The 26,803-nt window shown below is 45.8% G+C and overlaps 2 protein-coding genes across 2 annotated transcripts in view; one reads left to right on the plus strand and one right to left on the minus strand.

The window, feature by feature from the left end:
- NT5DC1 (5'-nucleotidase domain containing 1) overlaps positions 1-26,803 on the minus strand; it is a 204,153-nt gene that overhangs the window by 86,415 nt on the left and 90,935 nt on the right. The gene's annotated exons all lie outside the window — the stretch shown is intronic.
- COL10A1 (collagen type X alpha 1 chain) overlaps positions 15,423-26,803 on the plus strand; it is a 67,934-nt gene continuing 56,553 nt past the window's right edge. The window contains 3 exon segments of the mRNA XM_038742210.1: positions 15,423-15,431; positions 17,068-17,118; positions 17,120-17,257. Of these exon segments, the coding sequence (XP_038598138.1) occupies positions 15,423-15,431; positions 17,068-17,118; positions 17,120-17,257 (198 nt within the window).

The following is a 26,803-nucleotide window of genomic DNA, read 5'->3' on the forward strand; positions in this document are numbered from 1 at the left end:
TACTAAGTACTTGGGTCAGTTCAATACAATAATGTTGATAGAAACGATCCCTACCCACAGGGAGCTTATAATCTACAGGTCTCTACAGTCTTATAATTCATTCATTCAATAGTATTTATTGAGTGCTTATTCTGTGCAGAGCATACTACTAAGAGCTTGGAAAGTACAATCTACAGAACCCAGGTCTCCTGATTCCCTGGCAATGCTTTTTCTACTAGGCCATGCTGTTTCTCACTCCAATTTTTTGGCTTCCTATATAATTGTTCTATATAATTGGGAAGCAGCATGGTTCAATGGAAAGAGCCAGCGTTTGGGAGTCAGAGGTCATGGGTTCTAATCCCGGTTCTGCCACTTCTCAGCTATGTGACTTTGGGCAAGTCACTTAACTTCTCTGTGCCTCAATTCCCTCATCTATAAAATGGGGATTAAGACTGTGAGCCCCACGTGGGACAACCTTGATTACTTTGTATCTCCCCAGCACTTAGTGCTTGGCACACAGTAAGTGTTTAACCAATACCAACATTATTATTATTATTATATTGTTCATCTTCTAGACTGTGAGCTCACTGTGGACAGGAATGTGTCTATTTGTTATTATATTGTAATCTCCCAAATGCTTAAGGTTCAATAAGCAGTAAGCAGTAAGGTTCAATAAATATGACTGATTGAATCACCCTGAGAGGTGAATTTGCCCTTTAAGGTAGGGGTGAGGTCTACCCCAACACAACATGATTCTCCTGCTGCGCTGAGCACACAAAGACCACGACCAAAAATGTCTTATGGAGAACGGAAATGGGAAGGGAAAAGGTATCAGTAAAATGAGGATTAAATACCTGTTCTCCCTTCTACATAGACAGTGAGGCCCATGTGGGCCAGAGACTGTGTCCAAACTGATTAACTTGTATCTATTTCAGTGCTTCCCCTCTCAGGGTCACACCTGCAGAGTTTCCAGTACTCTACCGGTCACAACTACAAGAGGGAGGGTCAAGCAGAAGCCTAACCATTTCATTCCTAGCTTGGACATTGGCTAGTGAGTGGAAGGCAACCTGCTACAAGTCAAAAACTCCCCTGTCCTGGGCAGCAGCGGCATGGGAGAAGTTGAGGGCAGAGACTTGTTTACTGCACAGAAGGAGGCAATGGTAAACCACTTCTGCATTTTTACCAAGAACACTCTAAGGATTCGCTACCAGAATGAGTGCAGATGGAGAGTGGGGTGTTCTGGGAGAGATGTGTCTATGGCGACACTATGGATCGGACATGACTCAACAGCATGAGATAACAACAACAACATCCCAGTTCTTAAAACAGTGCTCGACATATAGTAAACATTTAATAAATACAATAATTATTAATAATTATTAAGGTAAATGTGGAATCTTTCCATACCCCCAGCCCGGTCACGGATGAATGGGATGAGGCAAAATCTACTTATAATTAAGCTCCTTGGGTTAATTTTTGCTAACAATGAAAATTCAACTTTGAAATGTTAACTACAGAGGACTGGTCAGCGCTGGAGAAAGTTGCCTAGCCACTTCATTTCTTTACCAGCCAATCTGGGAAAGGTTCAGCTTTGAATTCACCAATCATGAGGCTCAAGAGAGGGGATTTTCCTACTCTCATGAAACTTTCTGCTCTGGGACATTTTGTAAGTTTTCAGTACGGAATTTGCCAACTTCTGCCTGAATCTTCCTAGACGCAACACAAGCAACCTGAAACAGCTTGTGCTTGTGGCTTGCATGTACTTAAACATATTTTTTCATTAAATGAATTATCATTAAGTATGCTTGCAGGAAACATTCTTGACTAAACCCAGTTATTTTAGAAAATGAGACAGGATTCCCAGGACTTGTAACTATTTTGTTATAACATATTAAGTCACCACTAAGTGCAAAGAAAAATTCCTGTAATTGAGACATAGGCGAAAAAGGCTTCATTTCTCCAAGATGACCTGAAATGCATACTGCATCCGGTATAATCTCCAGAGAGTAATGAGTTCCAATCACCATCATCAGATTCTTTTGTTCAATCCGTGGGAATGAAAAGAAGCAGAAGAAAATCCTCAACATTGGCCTTAAGGTACTCAGTCAAATTTCTCCCCATTCCTTACCCTCACTCTGCTATAATACAGATTGCACACTTCACTCCTCTAATACCAATCTACTCACTGTCCCTGACTCTCATCTCTCTCATCACTGATCGTAGCTTAATGGAAAGAGCATGGGCTTGGGAGTCAGAGGTCAGGGGTTCTAATCCCAGCTCTGCCACTTGTCAGCTTTGTGACTTTGGGCAAATCACAACTTCTCTGTGCCTCAGTTACTTCATCTGTAAAATGGGGATTAATACTATGAGCCCTAACTGGGCCAACCTGATAACCTTGTATCTCCCCCAGCGCTTAGAATAGCACTTGGCACATAGTAAGCGCTTATCTAATAATAATAATGATAATGCATACCATCATTATTATTATTATCCCTTGCTCATCCTGTCCTCTTGCCTGGAATTCCCTTCTACTTCATGTCCAACATTTGGTATTCACCCCACCCTCAGCCCCACAGCACTTTTGTACATATCTATACGTTATCTATTATAAATTATTTATTTATTTAAATGTCTTCCCACTCCTCTAGACTGTAAGCTTGTTGTGAGCAGGGCTTAGTAAGTAATAATAACCGTGGTTTTTGTTGAGCACTTACTATGTGCCAGGCACTGTATAAGCACTGGGGTGGATACAAACAAATCAGGTCGGACACAGTCCACGTCCCACGAGGGGCTCACAGTCTAAATCCCCATTTTACAGATGAGGTAACTGAGGAACAGAGAAGTGAAATGACTTGCCCAAAGTTACTCAGCAGACAAGTGGCAGTGCCAGGATTAGAATCCATGACCTTCTGACTCCCAGGCCTGTGTTGGCTCAGTCTCTGAAGTTAATTGTCCACTACAGCCTAATGGAAAGAGCACAGGCCTGGGATTCAGAAGACTTTGTTCCAATCCTGGGTCTGTCACTTGCCTGCTATGTGGTTTTGGATACGTCACTTAACTTCTCTGGGCTTCAGTTTCTTCATCTGTATATCAATCAATCAATCAATGGTATTTATTGAGTTTACTTTGTGCACAGCCCTGTACTAAATGCTTGGGAGAGTACAACAGAGTTGGTAGACATTCCCAGCCCACAACGAGCTAAAATGGGGATTAAATTCCTATCTTCCCTCTCACTTAAACTGGGATTGGGTCTACCCTGATTATCCTGTATCTACCCCCGTGCTCATCATTATTATTTCCTGGCACACAACGTGCAACAAATACCACAGTTGTTATTATTATTCTTTGTCTGATAGAAAAGGGTCTAAACAGCCTGAGGAAAGCTGGGCTTCTTCAAGATATCACTTTCCTCCTGTGAAATCTGATAGGCCGCTGCAGAGGGACAGTTTTTAGCTGGCTTTCCCAGAGACCCTTGGTCTGAACAAAAGCCCGTGCCCTCCGGACGTGGGACAGTGATCCACAAAGGAAGGGTTTGTATGGGTCTGCTGCTTCACGCTCCCGTCTCTCATCCTCTCTGCAGGCTCCTCAACCCGAACTGGTGGAATAATGAATTTCCTGAACAAATATTACTTTCAGTTCCTGTCTTGGTTACAGATTAAATTAAACGAAAATGTGTTTTCCTGATTCGGATATTGCTTCCAGCAACAAATCTCGTGCTCTGGATGAGAGGATTTTGTTTTTATTAAATGACTCTCTCATGACTGTACTGGAGTTTTACATGGAAAGCCTTAGAGGGGGGCAGGTAGCACACCTAGCCTAAGTTTAACCTGATACAAAGCACACTTAGCTTGGTCACCCTAAAATACAGTGGGAGGGTGGGAGGGAGGGAGGGCAGTGCATGGGAAGAAACCAGATCCTGGTTGTGCAGACACTCTGATGAACTCAGTCTGCAGAAAGCCAGCTGCCCCTGAGCACAGTGGTGAAGCAGCCTCGGATGAACTGACCTATCCATGCAGGGAAACAGCACGGCGTAGCAGAGAAAGCATGGGCCTGGGAGTCAGAAGGTTATGGGTTCTACTCCTGGTTCTGCCACTTGACTGCTGTGTCACCTTGGCCATGTCACTTCACTTCTCTGTGCCTCAGTTACCTCATCTCAAAAAAGGGGATTGAGACTGTCAACCCCATGTGGGATGGGGACTGCATCCAACTGATTAACTTGTATCTATTCCACTGCTCAGAACAGTGTCCAAGACTGAACGCCTTGTCTTCCCTCCCAAACCCTGCCCTCTCCCTGACTTTCCCATCACTGTTGACGGCACTACCATCCTTCCCGTCTCACAAGCCCACAACCCTGGTGTCATCCTCGACTCCGCTCTCTCGTTTCCCCCCTCACATCCAAGTAGTCACCAAAACCTGCCCGTCTCACCTCCGCAACATTGCCAAGATCCGCCCTTTCCTCTCCATCCAAACCGCTACCCTGCTTGTTCAAGCTCTCATCCTATCCCGTCTGGATTACTGTATCAGCCTCCTCTCTGATCTCTCATCCTCCTGTCTCTCCCCACTTCAATTCATACTTCACGCCGCTGCCCGGATTGTCTTTGTCCAGAAACGCTCTGGGCATGTTACTCCCCTCCTCAAAAATCTCCAGTGGCTACCAATCAACTTACGCATCAGGCAAAAACTCCTCACCCTCAGCTTTAAGGCTCTCCATCACCTCACCCCTCCTACCTCACCTCCCTTCTCTCCTTCTACAGCCCAGCCCGTACCCTCCACTCCTCTGTCGCTAATCTTATCACCGTGCCTCGTTCTCGCCTGTCCCGCCGTCGACCCCCGGCCCACATCATCCCCCGGGCCTGTAATGCCCTCCCTCCGCACATCCGCCAAGCTAGCTCTCTTCCTCCCTTCAAGGCCCTACTGAGAGCTCACCTCCTCCAGGAGGCCTTCCCAGACTGAGCCCCCTCCTACCTCTCCCCCTCCTCCACCTCCCCATCCCCCACACCTTACGTCCTTCCCCTCCCCACAGCACCTGCATATATGTATATATGTTTGTACGTATTTATTACTCTGTTTATTGATTTATTTTATTTGTACATATTTATTCTATTTATTTTATTTTGTCAATATGTTTTGTTTTGTTCTCTGTCTCCCCCTTCTAGACTGTGAGCCCACTGTTGGGTAGGGACTGTCTCTATATGTTGCCAACTTGTACTTCCCAAGCGCTTAGTACAGTGCTCTGCACACAGTAAGCGCTCAATAAATACGATTGAATGAATGAATGAACAGTGCTTGGTACATAGTAAGTGCTTAACAAGTACCATTATTACTATTATTATTATTATCTAGAGGGCCGGCTGTGCGGCGAGGAGGGAGAAGAGCAGCATGGCCTAGTGGAAAGATCACAGGCCTAGTAGTCGGGAGACCTGCCTTCTAATCTTTGCTCCGCTACTTGCCTGCTATGGGACCTTGAACAAGTCACTTAATTTCTCTGTGCCTTGGTTTCCTCATCTGTAAAATGGGGATTCAATACCTGTTGTCCCTCCCCATTAGACTGCGAGCCCCATGTGGGATGGGATCATATCAGATCTGACTTAGCTGTATCTACCCCAGCCCTCAGCACAGAGGTTAGCCCATAGTAAACGCTTAACAAGTAACACTATAATTATTATTAGAGGAGGGGAATTAAATTGGGGCCATGTCAGGGACTGTTTCTTTGACTAAGCTCTGTGGTTCTAGCAGCTTCAGGCCTGGGTCTCCTTCATAGTGCTCTGTAGTCAAGGTGACATGGCTGATGGCACAAAGCAGGGTGTGAACTTCACCTCACCAACAAAAAGCTCTGTCCATCTTCTGCAGAGTCTGTCCTGTTTGGAGTTCAGCTCCAATCAAATATTATTATTATTCACAACGATGATTAATCTTATTTATTGAGTGCTTACTGTGTGCAAAGCACTGTACTAAGTGCTTGGGACAGTACACTATAGCATCAGACACATTCCCTGCCCACAATCAATGTAGTACGCACTTGGGTTAGTACAATATAATAAAATTAGCAAACACAATCCCTGCCCATTAACGAGTTTACAGTCTAGAGGGGGAGACAGACATTAACATAATAGTTTCATATTCACACTAAATCATTGAGAAGCAGAGTGGCTCAGTGGACAAGAGCCTGGGCTTTGGAGTCAGGGGTCACGGGTTCAAATCCTGGCTCCGTCAGTTGTCAGCTGTGTAATTTTGGGCAAGTCACTTAACTTCTCTGTGCCTCAGTTACCTCATCTGTAAAATATGGATTAAAACTGTGAGCCCTGCTTGGGACAACCTGATCACCTTGTAACCTCCCCAGCACTTAGAACAGTGCTTTGCACATAGTAAGCGCTTAACAAATACCACCATTATTATTAGTATAAATAATTTAAGTGCTGTGGGGTTGGGGGAGGAGCAAAAATCAAATGCCTAATGGTCACAGATCCAAGAGCATAGATGATGCAGAAGCAACACAGTAGAAGCAGCACGGCCTAGTGGCTAGAGCTCAGGGCTGGGAACCAGAAGACCTGGGTTCTAATCCCAGTTCCACCGCTTGTCAACTGTGTGACCTTGCGTGTCACTTCACTTCTCTGGGTCTCAGTTTCCTCATCTGGAAAATGGGGATTAAGAGTGTGACAGGGATTATGGCCAACCCAATTAGCTTGTATCCACCCCAGTGCTTAGTATGGTGCCTGCTACATAGCAAGCGCTTAAAAAATACCATAAAAAACAAAAATCAGGGAGAGCGAGCCGGGGAAAAGAAGGCTTAATCAGGGAAGGCCCTCGGAGGAGATGTGACCTTAATAGTGCTTTGATGGTGGGGAAACAATTCTATTTGTTCTGATGATTTTGACACCTGTCTACATGTTTTGTTTTGTTGTCTGTCTCCCCCTTCTAGTCTGTGAGCCTGTTGTTGGGTAGGGACTGTCTCTATATGTTGCCGACTTGTACTTCCCAAGCACTTAGTACAGTGCTCTGCACACAGTAAGTGCTCAATAAATACAATTGAATGAATGAATGAATGAGAGAGGTGGTGTCATATTTACTGAGCTCTGGCCTTCAGGGTTATATGGGGAAGCGAGGATGCTACCAGGGGTTGAACAGCAGCAGCGTGGCTTAGTGGAAAGAACATGGGCTTGGGAATCAGAAGACATGGGTTCTAATTCCAGCCCTACCACTTGTCTGCCGTGTGACCTTGGGCAAGCCACTTAACTTCTCTGTGCCTCAGTTACCTCATCTTTAAAACGGGGATTAAGACTGTGAGCCCTGCATGGGGCAACCTATGTCTACCCAGCACTTAGAAAGTACTTGGCACATAGTAAACGCTTAACAATTACCATAATTATTATTATTTCACAGGGAGGCTTGACTGGACAGAGTTTGAAAAATTGAGCCTGAATGCCTCTTAAAAACTGCCCACATATCACCTCTGCAAAGGGAAAGCCTTCTGTTCCATTTGTTTGGCTGGGGATTGGTTTTTTACAAAGAGAAGTTTAGACCCCAATAGCATAATTGAACTTGACTGAACTTCTGTTTATTTTTCAATCAGATTATACCCTAACATTCTTTATCTTGTTCTTTAGGCTGCCAGGATAAAAAAGGAAATTTTTTGATGGTTTAGCTCAAATTCTGTAAAGCTAAATTTCAAGTTCTGTCCATTCCTAAAACCAATAACCCCAAACAAAGACAAAGGATAATTTGCAAACAGCATCAGTGTTAAGACCCTGGATCAAAAGTATCAACCCTATGGAAACCCTAGTACCAAGATCTGTTCTTCAAACGGGGAGGGGCTTTTGACACTTGACCTTGCAAATTTTGATTTCATATTCAAAACTTTTTATCTTTACTTGTGTTTGTGTGTGTGCTGTGGGGAGGGGTAAAGGGTGAAATAATTTCTCCGAAGGCATCTTATAGCTGTTCCAAAGTATCCCACAAAGTGCTTTCACATGACATTCTTAAGAAAAAAAACCCAACACTTAATGCCACCTCTCAAAATAAATAATAAGTCCACGTGGACAATGCCAGAGATTCACTTGGTGTTTTTGGTGCATATTTTCTTTATAGATTAAGTATGCTGAATGGAAATAAGGGATTTTAAATGTTGTTTTTTTGTAAAACGCTCTTCCACAAACACAAACACAGTAACCAGAAGAGCTTGTAATGTTGGCGGGGTGGGGGGACAGATAGTGGGGGCCCTTCTCAGCAGAACCCTGTGCCAATTCTCCACAAAATGGAGAAGAAGGCTGTGACTGAAGCCTTCAGGGCCTCTGGCCGCCGGGCTCAGGAGTCGCTGGGACACCACTGTCAGCATCGTCCTGTGGAGGGGGTTTGGTGCAGGCTGGCCCTCTCACTGACTAGTCGGTTGGGAGGGAGGAAAGGAGGAGAATGGGTAGAAAATTCCACATCCACATTGGCCTCGCCCAGGTAGCCCCGCTTCCTGCCACGTTCTTTGATCTCTTAATAATAATGATAATAATAATAATAATAATGACTGTGGTATTTGTTAAGCACTTACTGTATGACAGGCACTGTACTAAGTGCTGGGGTGAATACAAGCAAATTGGGTTGGGCACAGTCCCTGTCCCACGTGGGGTTCACAGTTTCATTCATTCATTTAATCGTATTTATTGAGTGCTTACTGTGTGCAGAGCACTGTACTAAGTGCTTGGAAAGTACAATTGGGCAACAAAGCCCCATTTTTCAGATGAGGTAACTGAGGCCCAGAGAAGTGAAGTGACTTGTCCAAGGCCACACAGCAGACAAGTGGCGGAGCCAGGATTAGAACCCATGACCTTCTGAATCCCAGGCCTGTGCTCTATTCACTATGCCATGCTGCTTCTCTTCCTTACCTTCCCCCAGGCCCAGAAGAACCAATTCTCCCCCTTCACCAAGGTGACCAGCTATCCGGAGAAGCAGGAGTCGCTTCGGAGAAGCAGTGTGGCTCAGAGGAAAGAGCCCAGGCTTGGGTGCCAGAGGTCATGGATTCTGATCCTGGCTCTGCCAACTGTCAGCTGTGTGACTTTGGCCAAGTCACTTCACTTCTCTGGGCCTCAGTTACCTCATCTGGAAAATGGGGATTAAGACTGTGAGCCCCATGTGGGACAACCTGATTGCCTTGTATCCCCCCAATGCTTAGAACAGTGCTTGGCACATAGTAAGCACTTAACAAATGCCATTATTATTATTATTATTATTATTATTATTATCCGTGGCCAGACGCGGGGTTAGGGCTAAAAACAGTGGGGTGCAGGGGTAAGGGAAGCCAGAAACCATGGTTCAGAGTGGGAGGTAATGGTGGAAGGGGAAAGAAAGGGATAGACAGTAGGGTGGGGAGAAGGGAAGACGACTGTGAGACAAGGGGAAAGAGGTGGAGGGTGGGAGGAGAGATAGGGAGTGGGGTAAGAGAGCCAAGAACTTCCTACAGCTGCCCTCCACCACTCATTGTTCCCCTACGCTGCCATACCTCAGCAGGGCTGGACTGTCAGGGCTAAACAGACCTCTGCAAGGGTCAGGAAGGGGCAAATGGTCATTACCAGTGCATGATTTGGGCGGCAGTTGGATGACCATGACAGCCTGAGCTGGAGTCACATACCCACAGTGTGGAAGGGCCCAATGAGCTAAGGAGGAAAAGACCATTGCTGGAACCAGCCAGGTTCTTCCTCTTCCTCCTCTTCCTTCCTGACCTATGGGATTTCCTTCAGTAATAGATCAAGTCAGAGCTGGTGGGCAGAGGGTGAGCTGGCAGTCCACATGGAGCCCATGTCCTGGGCCTATCCAGTTCTAGATCTCAGCAGGACAACTAACCAACAGTCAACACGAGATACGGAAAAAGACTAGACCCAACACTACAAAACCTCACTGAAGCGGAAAGGAGTGATTCTTTTTGAGCAGCATTTTCAAAACGATCATGAGGCAGAGGCAAATGACCAGCCATGCTAAGTTACTATGTGCCAGTCACTGTACTAAGCACTGGGGTAGATATAAGCAAATCAGGTTGGACACAGTCCCTGTCCCACGTGGGGCTCAAGGCCTCAATCCCCATTTTACAGTTAAGGTAACTGAGGCCCAGAGAAGAGAAATGACTTGCCTAAGCTATTTGGTAACTTACTAGGGAGTACTGGGGAGCTCCCCAAAGTCACTCCCCCACTTCTCCAGCCCCCCAGCTCTCAACACTCTCCAATCCTTCCCAACAGTGTCCTCAGAGAAGATCTCCTCCCTCCTCTCATGTGCTACTCTGGCCACCTGTGCTTCTGACCCCATTCCCTCTCATCTTATGAAATCTCTCGCTCCGTCCCTTCTCCCCTCCTTAACTTCCATCTTCAACTGCTCACTCTCCACTGGTTCATTTCCCTCTGCCTTCAAACATGCCCACGTCTCTCCCATCCTAAAAAAACCCTCTCTTGACCCCACCTCACCTTCTAGTTATCGCCCCATCTCCCTCCTACCATTCCATTCCAAACTTCTTGAACGAGTCGTCTACACGCGCTGCCTCGAATTCCTCAACGCCAACTTTCTCCTCGACCCCCTCCAATCTGGCCTCCGTGCCCTACATTCCACGGAAACTGCCCTCTCAAAGGTCACCAATGACCTCCTGCTTGCCAAATCCAACGGTTCATACTCTATCCTAATCCTCCTCGACCTCTCAGCTGCCTTCGACACTGTGGACCACCCCCTTCTCCTCAACACGCTATCCAACCTTGGCTTCACAGACTCCGTCCTCTCCTGGTTCTCCTCTTATCTCTCCGGCTGTTCATTCTCAGTCTCTTTTGCAGGCTCCTCCTCCCCCTCCCATCCCCTTACTGTAGGGGTTCCTCAAGGGTCAGTTCTTGGTCCCCTTCTGTTCTCTATCTACACTTACTCCCTTGGTGAAGTCATTCGCTCCCACGGCTTCAACTATCATCTCTATGCCAATGACACCCAAATCTACATCTCTGCCCCTGCTCTCTCTCCCTCCCTTCAGGCTCATGTCTCCTTCTGCCTTCAGGACATCTCTATCTGGATGTCTACCCGCCATCTAAAACTCAACATGTCCAAGATTGAACTCATCTTCCCTCCCAAACCCTGCCCTCTCCCTGACTTTCCCATCACTGTTGACGGCACTACCATCCTTCCCGTCTCACAAGCCGGCAACTTGGCGTTATCCTCGACTCCGCTCTCTTGTTCACCCCTCACATGCAATCCATCACCAAAACCTGCCGGTCTCACCTCCGCAACATCACCAAGATCCGCCCTTTCTTCTCCATCCAAACCACTACCCTGCTCGTTCAAGCTCTCATCCTATCCCGTCTGGATTACTGCATCAGCCTCCTCTCCGATCTCCCATCCTCCTGTCTCTCCCCACTTCAATCCATACTTCATGCCGCTGGCCGGATCATCTTTGTCCAGAAACACTCTGGGCATGTTACTCCCTTCCTCAAAAATCCCCAGTGGCTACCAATCAACTTACGCATCAGGCAAAAACTCCTCACCCTCCTACCTCACCTCCCTTCTCTCCTTCTACAGCCCAGCCCACACCCTCCGCTCCTCTGCCGCTAATCTCCTCACCGTGCCTCATTCTCGCCTGAACCGCTGTCGACCCCTGGCCCACATCATCCCCCTGGCCTGGAATGCCCTCCCTCCGCACATCCGCCAAGCTAGCTCTCTTCCTCCCTTCAAGGCCCTACTGAGAGCTCACCTCCTCCAGGAGGCCTTCCCAGACTGAGCCCCTTCCTTCCTCTCCCCCTCCTCTCCCTCCCCTCCCCCTGCCTTACCTCCTTCCCCTCCCCACAGCACCTGTATATATGTATATATGTTTGTATGTATTTATTACTCTATTTATTTTATTTGTACATATTTATTCTATTTATTTTATTTTGTTAATTATGTTTTGTTTTGTTCTCTGTCTCCCCCTTCTAGACTGTGAGCCCACTGTTGGGTAGGGACTGTCTCTATACGTTGCCAACTTGTACTTCCCAAGCGCTTAGTACAGTGCTCTGCACACAGTAAGCGCTCAATAAATACGATTGAATGAATGAATGAATACTTGGGGAGGCTCAGATTTGGTACAATATAACCGTAGGAGATAATTATTGTGGTATTTGTTAAGTGCTTATTATGTGCCAGACACTGTTCTAAGCACTGGGGTAAATTCAAGAGTATCTGTTGCCTAATTGTACTTTCCAAGCGCTTAGTACAGTGCTCTGCACACAGTAAGTGCTCAATAAATATGACTGACAATGAATGAATAATCGGGTTAGTACCTGTCCCACATAGGGCTCCCTGTCTTAATCCCCATTTTACACATGAGGAAGCTGAGGCACAGAGAAGTGAAGTGACTTGCCCAAGGTCACACAGCAGAAACTTGGCAGAGCTTGGATTAGAACCCAGGTCCTTCTGACTCCCAGGCCCATGCTCCTTGCACTAGACCATGGAAGATGCAAGGCATTGGAAGGCACAGCTCTTCACTGGCTTTACCATTCATTCATTCATTCATTCAATCGTATTTATTGAGCACTTACTGTATGCACAGCACTGTACTAAGCGCTTGGGAAGTACAAGTTGGCAACATGTAGAGACGGTCCCTACCCAACAGTGGGCTCACAGTCTAGAAGGGGGAGACAGAGAACAAAACAAAACATGTAGACAGGTGTCAAAACAGTCAGAACAAATAGAATAGCTATATGCACATATATCCCCCCCTTCTCCAACCCCCCGGCTCTCAACACTCTCTGCTACTCTCCCATCCTTCCCAGCAGTATCCTCAGAGAAGCTCTCCTCCCTCCTCTCAAGTGCTACTCCGGCCACCTGTGCTTCTGACCCCATTCCCTCTCATCTCATGAAATCTCTCGCTCCATCCCTTCTCCCCTCCTTAACTTCCATCTTCAACCGCTCCACTGGTTTCTTCCCCTCTGCCTTCAAACATGCCCATGTCTCTCCCATCCTAAAAAAACCCTCTCTTGACCCCACCTCGCCTTCTAGTTATCGTCCCATATCCCTCCTACCATTCCTTTCCAAACTCCTTGAACGAGTTGTCTACACTCGCTGCCTAGAATTCCTCAACACCAACTCTCTCCTCGACCCCCTCCAGTCTGGCTTCCGTCCCCTACATTCCATGGAAACTGCCCTCTCAAAGGTCACCAATGACCTCCTGCTTGCCAAATCCGACGGCTCATACTCTGTCCTAATCCTCCTTGACCTCTCAGCTGCCTTTGACACTGTGGACCACCCCCTTCTCCTCAACACGCTATCTGACCTTGGCTTCACAGACTCCGTCCTCCCCTGGTTCTCCTCTTATCTCTCCAATCACTCTTTCTCAGTTTCTTTTGCAGGCTCCTCCTCCCCCTCCCATCCTCTTACTGTGGGGGTTCCCCAAGGTTCAGTACTTGGTCCCCTTCTGTTCTCAATCTACACGCACTCCCTTGGTGACCTCATTCGCTCCCACGGCTTCCACTATCATCTCTACGCTGATGACACCCAGATCTACATCTCTGCCCCTGCTCTCTCCCCCTCCCTCCAGGCTCGCATCTCCTCCTGCCTTCAGGACATCTCCATCTGGATGTCTGCCCGCCACCTAAAGCTCAACATGTCGAAGACTGAACTCGTCTTCCCTCCCAAACCTTGCCCTCTCCCTGACTTTCCCATCTCTGTTGACGGCACTACCATCCTTCCCGTCTCACAAGCCCGCAAACTTGGTGTCATCCTCGACTCCGCTCTCTCATTCACCCCTCACATCCAAGCCGTCACCAAAACATGCCGGTCTCAGCTCCGCAACATTGCCAAGATCCGCCCTTTCCTCTCCATCCATACCACTACCCTGCTCGTTCAAACTCTCATCCTATCCCGTCTGGACTACTGCATCAGCCTTCTCTCTGATCTCCCATCCTCGTGTCTCTCTCCACTTCAATCCATACTTCATGCTGCTGCCCGGATTATCTTTGTCCAGAAACGCTCTGGGCATATTACTCCCCTCCTCAATAATCTCCAGTGGCTACCAATCAATCTGCGCATCAGGCAGAAACTCCTCACCCTGGGCTTCAAGGCTGTCCATCACCTCGCCCCCTCCTACCTCACCTCCCTTCTCTCCTTCTACAGCCCAGCCCGCACCCTCCGCTCCTCCACCGCTAATCTCCTCACCGTACCTCGTTCTCGCCTGTCCCGCCATCGACCCCTGGCCCACGTCATCCCCCGGGCCTGGAATGCCCTCCCTCTGCCCATCCGCCAAGCTAGCTCTCTTCCTCCCTTCAAGGCCCTGCTGAGAGCTCACCTCCTCCAGGAGGCCTTCCCAGACTGAGCCCCTTCCCTCCTCTCCACCTCATCCCCCTCTCCATCCCCCCATCTTACCTCCTTCCCTTCCCCACAGCACCTGTATATATGTATATATGCTTGTACATATTTATTACTCTATTTATTTATTTATTTATTTATTTTACTTGTACATATCTATTCTATTTATTTTATTTTGTTAGTATGTTTGGTTTTTTTTTTTTCTCTGTCTCCCCCCTTTTAGACTGTGAGCCCAATGTTGGGTAGGGACTGTCTCTATATGTTGCCAATTTGTACTTCCCAAGCGCTTAGTACAGTGCTCTGCACATAGTAAGCACTCAATAAATATGATTGATATACATAAGTGTTGTGGGGCAGGGAGAGGGGGGAAGAACAAAGGGAGCGAGTCGAGGTGACGTGGAAGGGAGTAGGAGCTGAGGAAAAGGAGGCCTATTCTGGGAAGGCCTCTTGGAGGAGGTACGTCTTCAGTAGGGCTTTGAAGGGGGGAAGATTGATTGTTTGGCAGTTTTGAGAAGGGAGGGTGTCCCAGGCCAGAGGTAGGAAATGGGCCTGGGGTTGGTGAAGAGATAGGCAAGATGGAGGCACAGTGAGATTAGTACCAGAGGAGCAAAGTGCACGGGCTGGGATGTAGAAGGAGAGCAGGGAGGTGAGGTAAGGAGTCTTTTAGACTGTGAGCCCACTGTTGGGTAGGGACTGTCTCTTTATGTTGCCAACTTGTACTTCCCATGCGCTTAGTACAGTGCTCTGCACACAGTAAGCACTCAATAAATGTGGTTGATTGATTGATTGATTGATTGAGGGGCAAGGTGATGGAGAGCTTTAAAGCCACTAGTGAGGAGTTTCTGGTTGATATGGAGGTGGATAGGCAACCAATGGAGGTTTTTGAGGAGAGGGGTGATATGCCCTGATTATTTCTGTCGAAAGATAATCTGGGCAGTGGATTAGTACAGTGCCTGACATAAGGAAGTGCTTAACAAATACTACAATTATTATTATTAATATTATTATTAGTCACTAGAATAGCTCATTCCCTGCTGACATTTCCTGAAGACCCTCAGCCCATCATCATCAATCGTATTTATTGAGTGCTTACTGTGTGCAGAGCACTGTATTAAGAGCTTAGTACAAAGGCCCCAGCCTTTGGGCCTTCACTTTCTGAGATGGACACGGTAATTTGCTCAGGGAAAAATAAAGTGCTGGAGAACTGAGATTAAAAGATACAGCAGTATTCTCAAGCAGCCACCCTTCCAGTAACCAAGAACCGTGTGGGGAGGGGAGAGGCCGGTTGGAGCACACAGAATTAACACTTTACAGATCCAAGCCGTGTAGTTTAGCAGCAGATAGCTAGGCAACAGTGGCAGGAGACAGAAAATCTTGGTGCTGCTCTAGGAGTGAGGCTGCTGGAAAACTAGGGGACCAAGAGGTAGACTGGAAAACAGCAACAGGCTCTGCAGGGGGTGGAACATATCTAGGGACACACAGTTTGGAAAGCAATGCCAAAGACACCTCTTTCCTTACAGTTTGACATGCATATTGTGCTCTCCCAAGTACTTAATACAGTGCTCTGCACATAGTAAGTGCTCAATAAATACCACTGATTGATTAATCGATCAATGGTATTTATCGAGTGCTTACTGGGTGCAGATCACGTTCTAATAATAATAATAATGATGATATTTGTTACACACTTACTATTATTATTATTATTTGATAAGTGCTTACTATGTGCAAAGCACTGTTCTAAGCGCTGGGGGGATACAAGGTGATCAGGTTGTCCCACGTGGGGCTCCCAGTCTTCATCCCTATTTTACAGTTGAGGGAACTGAGGCACAGAGAAGTTGAGTGACTTGCCCAAAGTCACACAGCCGACAAGTGGCGGAGCTGGGATTAGAACCCATGACCTCTTGACTCCCAAGCCCATGCCCTTTACGCTGAGCCACGCCGCTTCTAGACTGTGAGCCCACTGTTGGGTAGGGACTGTCTCTATATGTTGTCAACTTGTACTTCCCAAGTGCTTAGTACAGTGCTCTGCACACAGTAAGTGCTCAATAAATATGATTGATTGATTGATTCTAAGTGCTTGGCACAGTACAATACAATAGAGTCGGTCCATGTGATCCCTGCCCATGACAATTTTACAATCTATAAGGGAACACAGGCATTAAAATAGATTACAAATAGGAAGAAATCTCACAATTAACAGCTCATCATGGAATAAAAATAGAGACTAGTTGTATTTCACACACATACACACGAGAAACTCCGAAGGCACACTGAATCTGGGAGATTTCTAAGTTCCCAACTATTTATTTTAAAGGCAGAAGTCTAGACTCCTTACTGGCTTTCTGCAACATCACGCACCTGGTTTGAGGAAAATGGTAACCAGCAACCACTAGCAAATAACTCCAGACTCCACCGACAGCTGAAACTAAACTGTAAAAGAATGCCTGAGCCAAAAACCCAGAAGGGAAAGGAGAGTGGTGGTAAGAAAACCAGCCAAGAGAACTTCTAAGTCTCCTTCAAATGATTCTCCTTTCTAAAGGATGGTAGAAATGTGAACAGCTAAACCAGAGATGCTTTTGTTTTATTTATTAATTAAAACTATTAGGAACTTGCCCTCAAAGCCAAACCCATCCCCTTGCCCATTATAGGGATTTTTGCCAAAGTTACTCTCATTCCATTCTTGAATTTAATACCGGAAACAAATGAATGAGATGCTCCTCGCGGGCAGCGGCACTCTACGGGGAAACAAAACAATGAGCTTCTCCGAGAAATGAATCAGAAAGCAGCCCCACGCATCTGTAGGTGGCACACAACTCAGCAGAGCTCTGGAGATTAAGCCTAAAGTCCAAAAGTTACCCAGAGTGAGTTGGGTTTTAACCCTCCTGAAATCCCGGGAACCAAGGCCCGTGAGGATGGCAGAGTTACGGGGCAGGAAAGAGCAACAATGAGACAGACGCACTTCTTGTTCAGGTCACCTTCTCCCCGGTTTCAGGTAGGATAGGGGAATGGGGGCTGGGGAGGGGGGACGCTGTGACCCGGCTGATTATGCGGTTAGAAGCAGAGACGCTGTAGGAAAATGCTCTGGATAATTAAATGACTTTCCAAAAGGGTGACCACGAGGCAGGCTAGTTGAAGTGAGAAAATCTGCTACTTTATGTTCAGTGTGCTAAAGATGCATTCATACATGAATTTTACTATTGTCACTGAAAAAGTGAGAAACAGTCCATCTTTTTCAAATTTCACATGCAGGCATGCCAGAGTTGGGGATCAATTCTGTGGTTTAGATCTCTGCCCTTAACCACCTGCAGAATACATCTGGTTTGAAAATTGTTGGCTCTGGCTTGGCTTTTCCCAGGCCCTGCTACTTGTGTACTAAAGGGAGAGTGTTTTCCCTGCTCCTGAGGGGTTGTGCACCACTGTAACTCTGCAACTTCAGTGATTGAAGGTGACAAGGCTCCTGGGGCACTTGTGTTTGATCAACAGCCAATGGGTTTGTTCTCCTTTCTTTTCTGAGTGGCATGAGTGGTCAGTGGAAGCAGCAGAGAGGAGATGGGTGTGCTCCTTGGAAAATACAGTTTTTTGGAGGATTTTGGTGTTTCAGTGAAGACATTTAGTGAGAAGGAGCATGGCTCAGTGGAATAAGCCTGGACTGGGAGTCAGAGGACCTGTGTTCTAATCTCGGCTTGCCACTTGTCTGCTTTGTGACCTTGAGCAAGTCACTTAACCTCTCTATGCCTCAGTTCCCTCATCTGCAAATGGGAATCCGATGCCTGTTCTCTGTCTTCCTTAGAATGTGAGCCACATGTGAGACCTCAGTTATAATCCTGATTATGCCACTTGCCTGCTTTTGTGTGACCTTGGGCAAGTAACTTAACTCCCCTGTGTCTCAGTTTCCTCATCTGTAAAATGGGAATGAACTATTTGTTCTCCCTCTCCCTTAGACAGTGAGCCCCACCTGGGAGAGGAACTGTGACCAGGCTGATTATCTTGTATCTACCCAGGGCTTAATAGAGTGCATGGCACATAGCAAGCATTTTACAAAAGCCGCACATTATTATTACTATAATAATTAAAGCTGCTTTGGAGGAATTCACTGAGGAAGACAGGACAGTCATCTGTCCAAGGAAAGTACAGATTCATCCCTCGGTTGCTCCATAGGCTCCAGAGTTTGTCACTTTCCTTTCAAAAACTGAATCTAGCACCCCTTCCCTTGCCCCCACTTCGAAATCTCTTCTAAATCACTTTTTTTTAAAAAAGCAGAGGCAGTGGAGAGAAGACGGGAGTACAGGGGAGGTGGATGGGAGGGAAGGAGAGTGAAAATCCTCCTCGGGTGGTTTCAGATGTTTTTCTCAAGGTCTAGTGGAAAACAGAAACTCTGAAAATATTTAATTTTACTTAATCCCAGCCCTGGACTCAAATCTTCAACAATTCATTCTGGTATTCGGGACGTTTCCTGTCACTTCTGAGTTTGAACGTCCTGCTTCCAGCACCAGGATCCTAGTGTCCCTGGCACTTTACAGCCAGAGGAGGGACTCTTTTGGAGTTCCATGCTAGTGCACCTCAGGAATTTGCTGCCACCAACCCATAACTCAGATTGGGAACCCCCAAAATGTACAGGAAGCATTCGGGATTCAGTTTGCTGGTTTCATACCCTAATCAGTCAGTGGTATTTATTGAGTGCTTACTAAGTGGAGAGCACTGTATTAAGCACTAGGGAGAGTACAAAACAACAGAGTTGGCAGACAAAACCATACCCTCAAGGATCTCACAGTCTCAGGGAGTTACATTCTTGTAGAAATTTAGATGCATATCAAATGCTCACTTCCTCCCCACCACCCCTCTCTCTGACAGTGAGTCTCTCTGCTCTACTCAAGGAGATTATTTAGGCATATTTTTGGGCGATATATAGATAACTTTATTATCTTATTATAACCTTATTCAAAGTCATATTGAAGGCATGACTCCTCCAAGAGGTCTTCCCTAAATCCTCATTTCCTCTTAATAATAATAATAATAATGATAATAACTGCAGTATTTTTAAGAGCTTACACTGTGCCAGGTACTGTATTAAGTGATGGAGTGGATATAAACAAATTGGGTTGGACACAGTCCCTGTCATCATCATCATCAACATCAATTGTATTTATTGAGCGCTTACTGTGTGCAGAGCACTGTACTAAGCGCTTGGGAAGTACAAGTTGGCAACATATAGAGACAGTCCCTACCCAACAGTGGGCTCACAGTCTAAAAGGGGGAGACAGAGAACAAAATCAAACATACTAACAAAATAAAATAAATAGAATAGATATGTACAAGTAAAATAAATAAATAAATAGGGCTCACAGTCTTAATCCCCACTTTACATATAAGGTAACTGAGGCACAGAGAAGTTAAGTGAGTTGTCCAAGGTCATACAGGAGACAGGTGGTAGAGCAGGATTAGAACCTTGGTCCTTCCTACTCCCAGGCCCAGGCTCTATCCACTAGGCCACACTGCTTCTCTTCTTCCACTCTTTTCTGCATCACCCTTGCACTTGGATTGCCATCTTTATTCACTCCTCTCTTTGTACATATCTGCAATGTATTTATTTATATTAATGTCTTTCTCCCTCTCTAGACTGTAAACTCACTGTGGGCAGGGACTGTGTCTAACAACTCTGTTATTATTGTACTCTCCCAAGGGATTAGTACAGTGCTCTGCACACGGTAGGTGCTCAATAAAAATAACTGGTTGATAATCAGCATTTTCTTCATTAAAATTTCAATAGCAATAGCACCTGTGACATTTCTAGGTATGGCAAAAGCTCAGTCTAGAAAACAGTATAGCACAGGATCAAACTGGATCCAGGAATAACCTCCGTCTCCTTATCTAATAATAACAATAATGATAATGGCATTTGTTAAGTGCTTACTATGTGCAAAGCACTGTTCTAAGCTCTGGGATAGATACGAGGTAATCAGGGTGTCCCACGTGGGGCTCACAGGCTTCATCCCCATTTTAATAATAATAATAATGATGGCATTTATAAAGTGCTTACTACGTGTAAAGCATTGTTCTAAGTGCTGGGGAGGTTACCAGGTGATCAGGTTGTCCCACAGGGGGCTCACAGTCTTCATCCCCATTTTACAGATGAGGTAACTGAGGCCCAGAGAAGTTAAGTGACTTGCCCAAAGTCACATAGCTGACAATTGGCAGAGCAGGGATTTGAACCCCTGACCTCTGACTCCAAAGCCCGTGCTCTTTCCACTGAGCCACGCTGCTTCTCAGATTTTACAGATGAGGGACCTGAGGCCCAGAGGAGTGAAGTGACTTGCCCAAAGTCACATAGCTGACAAGTGGCGGAGCCAGGATTACCCACGACCTCTGACTCCCAAGCCAGGCTCTTTCCACCGAGCCACTCTACTTCTCATTACTGCTACTGCTACTGTATCTTAGCAACCCCTCCACGGGCCCTTCCCTACTTTCCTGGTAGTTTATCCTGCTGATCCTCGGCTTCGTTGGTGAAAACCAGCTCCCTTCAGACAACTAGCAGGGAATACCTCTCCTCCTGGTTCTGAAGTTTCTATCCCCTTTCTTCAGTCTCTCCTTCATACCCATTTTCTCCTCTAATTGGCCGGGCCCCTGCTGATGGCCCTATTTGATTGACCCTTTATGCAAAGGAACTTTCCCACTGGGAAGTAACCTGAGGAGCGAGTAACTTCTCACTTCTTTTTTCTAGAAATATCTGGGACTTTCTCCCTTTTCTATTTGCACGGATAGCCTGCTGTACCAATGCACCAATTTTTGAATTTAGAAAACAGCTGTAAGGTTTGAGAACTATTTCTGATCATTCACAATAGAGTCTCAAAATTTCTATATTAACTCTGCTGTGACTACGAGGTACTAACTGAACACCTTCTGTGGGTAGGGCATCACACTAAGTGCCTATTGTTACAGGAAGTTATTCTTTTTTTTGTGGTTTCTGTTAATCGCTTACTATATGCCAGGCTCTTTTCTAAGCCCTGGGGGAGATAGAGGTAATCAGTTTGGACACAATCTATGTCCCACATGGAGCTCACAGTCTTAATTCCCAATTTACAGATGAGGGAACTGAGGCACAGAGAAGTTGAGTGGATTGCCCAAGGTCACACGGCAGACAAGTGGCGGAGCTTGGATTAGAACCTTCTGTTTCCCAGGCCTGTGCTCTATCCATCAGGCTTCGTTGATTCTCGTTAGGTCATGCTGCTTCTCTAAGCACTTACTGCTTGCAGGGCACTGTTCTGAGGGTCTACTGTGTGCAGAGCACTATACTGGGCATGCAGGAGCAGTAGTCTGAGGTCCCACTCAATCCACTGCACTGTACTAAGTGTTTGGGAGTACAACCAAGAGGAGTGGCATACTGCCTGCCCACAATGAGCTTAATGCAGCAGAGACATAAAAGTATTAACAAACAGAGCAATCTAAATAAATAACCAAATATGCAACTTAAAAAGCATATATTAATAAGTGCCGAGGATGGGTACATGTCAATTTTGAGGCTGGGGGAATATGTGGGAAAAGGGATAAAGGTGAGAGAGATGAAAGGGAGGTACGGTTAGGAGATTAGGTTGAGAGGAGCGTAGAAAGTAGCTGGAGAGTAGAGAGTAAGTGGAGCCCATGTGTAAAATGGGGCAAGTTGGATGGCAGCCTTGAAATTGAGTATGAGGAGTTTTCATTTGATGGGGACGGACATGGGAAGAAGATGATGGGTTCATCAGAGTACTGTGCTGGGCATCTACTGCGTCTTGAGCACTATACTGAGCCCCTGTGGGTCAGCCACAAAAAAGCAAAAGATATGACTCCATAGCCTTCCTCAGATGGCTTCGGCAAATCCTTCAACAATTTAATGAGAGGTGGATGTGAGTCAGAGGAGCAAAGGAATAAGAAGTGCAGTTAGGGGTCACTTTGGTTTATTTTATAAGTGTAGAGAAGCACCGTGTTGCTTTTAGGGGTCAGCAGAGAATGGGGCCTGGCAGTAAGTCTGAAAATGCCTGCTGCCCAGACCAGGGAAACCCTACATCAATCAATCATATTTATTAAACGCTTACTATGGGCAGAGCACTGTGCCAAGCACTTGGGAGAGTACAACAGAATTAGCGAACAATTTCCCTGCCCATAATGAGCTTACAGTCTAGAGGGGGACACAGAAATGTATATGAATAATAGAACCAAGGACTTTCCTAGAATGGCAATCATATTTATTGAGTGCTTACTGTGGGCAGAGCACTGTACTAAGTGCTTAGAGAAGTTCAATAGAATTGGGTAGACATGTTCCCTGCCCACAATGAGCTTATAGTCTAGAGTATCAAATAAAATAGGGCCTCAATATATTCCTCTGATATTCCCTAAAACAGCAGAAGTGAATGCCACCCCAGTTCGAGCATTCAGAGACGACAGAGCAAACCAAATCAGAGCTACAACATCCCTCAGCCTCTCAGAATTTACGTACATGTCCTTACACTGTGCCACTTCCCCTATCTGTAATTTATTTTAATGTCTGTCTAGACTATTAGCTCCCTGCAGGCAAGGATTGGGTCTAGCCAATTCTACTGTATTTCTCCAAATGTTTAGCACAGTGCTCTGCACATAGGAAGAGCTCACTAACGAAATGTAGGAACAATGAAGCTTAGATCAAATTGGAGTGCTACAAAGGCAATGTCCTTCCTTCTAGATTTCCAAGAGCTCTGTACCTACCCAGAAGGTGAAATAAACTTCTTAAAGTAGGTTCACTAACATCACCCTGCAAGTCTGCCAGATTCAAAAAGCAGGGCACCAATCCCGAAAGCCTAGGATGAGTTATGTCAGTATTAAGACAATGCTCACAGCGACACAGAACAGTAGTGCCTGACACAGAGGAAGCACTTAACAAATACCATAAAAAATATACAACTTCACTGGGTGGGACATAAAAGAAAACAGACAATATTGCAATGTCCAAGAGGCAATTTACATGATAATCAGGAATGAGGCACACACCAGGTGGAAGGGTAGAGAGACTGCATTAGAGATTTGTAAAGCACATTATCAGTGACCTTGGGCAAGTCGTTTAACTTCTCTGCGCCTCAGTTACCTCTCCTATAAAATGGGGATTGAAACTGTGAGCCCCATGTGGGACAGGGTCTGTGTCCAACCCGACTTGCTTGTAACCATCCCAGCTCTTAGTAATAATGATGGTATTTGTTAAGTGCTTACTATGTGTCAAGTACTGTTCTAAGCACTGGGCACTGTTCTAAGTGCTGGAGCACTGTTCTAGTGCAGAGCCTGGCACATAGTAAGTACTTAACAAATACCATAATTATTAAGATACTAGCTACAGACAGACCAGCCTGGGGAAGGAGGTTGGGGGGACGGCAATCAAGAGAGGAGTTGCTCTCCTTGAACAAGCTTTGGGAGAATTGGGAGACAAGGAGAATTGGGAGATATGGAGAATGGAAAACAGTGATGGGCACAGGTGGTAAATGCATTTGTGCAGGCAAGGACAATAATAATAATAATTGTGGCATTTGGTAAGCGCTTACTATGTTCCAAGTATCTCTTCAGTGACCTCTCACCCACATCCTACCTCCTCATATCAGATAGATAATTCCTCTCCCCTACTTCAAAGCCTTACTGAAGACACATTTCCTCCAAGAAGCCTTCCTTAAGCCCCCCTTCCATCTTCGCCCACTCCCTTCTGAACAGCTCTTACTTGCTCCTTCATTCATCCTCCCTTTCATCCCCACTATTTATTTATTTATTTATGTATGTATGTATGTATGTATTTATTTATTTATGTTAGTGTCTGTCTCCCCCTCTTTTTTTGGATGGCATTTGTTAAGCACTTACTATATGCAAAGCACTGTTCTAAGCACTGGGGAGGATACAAGGTGATCAGGTTGTCCCACGTAGGGCTCACAATCTTAATCCCCATTTTACAGACAAGGTAACTGAACACAGAGAAGCTAAGTGGCTTGCCCAAGGTCACACAGCTGACAATTGGTGGAGCTGGGATTTGAACCCATGCCCTCTGACTCCCAAGCCCGTGCTCTTTCCACTAAGTCACTGCCTCTCTTGACTGTGAGCTCCTTGTGGGCAGGGAATGTATCTGTTTACTGTTGTATTGTACTCTCCTAAGCACTTACTAAAGGGCTTTGCACACAATAAGTGCTCAATAAATACGTTTGAAAAAAAAAAAAAGCACTGTACTAAGTTCTGGGTATATATGAGTTAATTGGGTTGGGCTCAGTCCCTGAACCACATAGGGCTCACTGTCTTTATACTGATGCCTATTTACTGTACTGATGTCTGTCTCCACCCTTCTAGACTTAGAGCTCATTGTGGGCAGGGATTGTCTCTACTGCTGTATTGTACTTTCCTTAGCACTTAGTACAGTGCTCTGCACACAGTAAACGCTCAATAAATATGGTTAAATTGAATTAATCCCATTTTACAGATGAGGGAACTGAGGCACAGAGAAATTAAGTGACTTGCCTAAGGTCACTTCCGGGCCCTTAGCAGACAAGTGGCAGAGCTGGGATTAGAACTCAAGTCCTTCTGACTCTCAGGCCTGTGCTCTTTCCACTAGGCCTCAGACAAGCAATACATCCTTCAGAGTGGGAAGCTTGCTACCCTTACATGGCTTGGCATGGGTATCCCCATCTCCCGCAATCCCCTGTCTCCCAATCTATGGGACAGAGATTGGAGAGAAGTCCCTGAAAGCACCACTTGCCAAGGAAGTTCATAACTGGATTGAGTTCAGTTTCCCCTCGACCAAAGCAGAGCAGATCTCCATCCTTTTCTTCTTCACTCATCTGTCAGCTGCCAGGAGCCACCAGGAGCCCACCGGGGAACTCTGTCCTCCTGCAGCTACTGAGCGCCATCCCCAATAGGTGGTTTAAAGGGTTGAGGAGGGCAATCTCTTTTTCAATTTCTTGCACAGGAAAAACTGTTCAACTTTTCCTACAGGAGGTATTTTCGGTGGCGTTGGCATCAATTACTTCTAAATACCATGTTCTTATAAAGCAGCAGAAGCCAAAATCAATACCTTAGCAAAAGTCCACTTCAAGAAAGAGACTGCCCAGTTTACCAAATAAAAATTAGTGACAATACTGGAAAAAGATGTGTGTCTTATTCTTCTGACAGCTCTATTTGACTCCCTCGGGTGTAAGAGATTTTTGAGATGTGAATAGTTTACAATTACCTGTGGGATCCCTGTATTTTAAGGTGATAGACAGATGGACTCTGTTCCTACCAGAAGATGCGGAGGCCAAAAACACCAGTGGATCAGAGAGGAATCTGGACTGACCTAGTGACTGGTGATCCATGCTGGGTCACTGGAGGGAGAGTTACAGGTGGAGAGGGGAAAGACTGGTAATGGATGATCCCTCCCTAGTCATAATAATGATGGTATTTGTCAAGCGCTTACTATGTGCCAAGCACTATTCTTGAGGATGGAGCCCTAGAAGGCAACCATGGGTCTTCCAATATCCTGAGCTGGAGGGACCCTGGAGCTGACTTCATGCTTATTAAGCATTGAGGTCAACATTTTAATTTCAGATTTTTGAATAATTAAAAGCCTTGAAATTATTTTATGAGACAATTGTATGGTAAAGAAAACCAGAAAGCCAAAACAAAAAACCACAACAAAAATCATTTTAGAGACTTTAGAAATAGAACGATCAGGCCAAACAACATAGCTACCTGCTTTTCTGGTCTGACAGCACAGCTATCTCGGCTAACTGCAGATCTTTATTGTTCGAGCCCCTTCACTATAGTATCTTCCACCATCAAGTCAACGGCATGTTTTAATAATTGTGGTATCAGTTAAGCACTTATGGCGTGCCAGGCAATGTACTAAGCGATGGGGTGGATATGAGCAAATTAGGTTGGATCCAATCCGTCCCACGTAGGGCTCACAGTCTCAATGCCCATTTTACAGATAAGGTAACAGAGGCCCAGATAATTTAAGTGACTTGCCCAAGGTCATACAGCAGACAAGTGGCAGAGCTGGGATTAGAACCCAGGATCTTCTGACTCCCAGGACTGTGTATTTATGCAGCACGAGTCTCATAGCCTCATCCTGGACCTGCAGAGTCCCTGTCCTTTACGACTTTTGACTCCTGCAATGGACAGAACCCATTGAGGCCACTCTGCTAGAGGAAATATGACCATATTATATTCTAGAGGATGGTGGCAGAAGAGCTTGTTGGTCTCTACTGCTGTTATTACTAGTTGCATCGTTGTTGTCTCCTGCTCTAACTGTATTCATAATAATTGTGTTTGTTCTTACGTCCTTACTATGTGCCAAACACTGTCTTAAGTGCTGTTACGTATACCAGCCATTCAGATCAGAAACAATCCCTGTACCAGATAGGATTCACAATCTACATAGGAAGGAGAATAATTTTTTTTATGGTACTTGTTAATGCTTACTATGTGCCAGAAACTGTTCTAAGAGCTGGGGTAGACGCACGCTAATAAGGTTGGACAGAGTCCATGTCTCACATGGGGCTCACAGTCTTAATCCCCATTTTACTGATGA

This window comes from Tachyglossus aculeatus, chromosome 2, assembly GCF_015852505.1.
Source record: "Tachyglossus aculeatus isolate mTacAcu1 chromosome 2, mTacAcu1.pri, whole genome shotgun sequence".
Taxonomy (NCBI): Eukaryota; Metazoa; Chordata; class Mammalia; order Monotremata; family Tachyglossidae; genus Tachyglossus; species Tachyglossus aculeatus.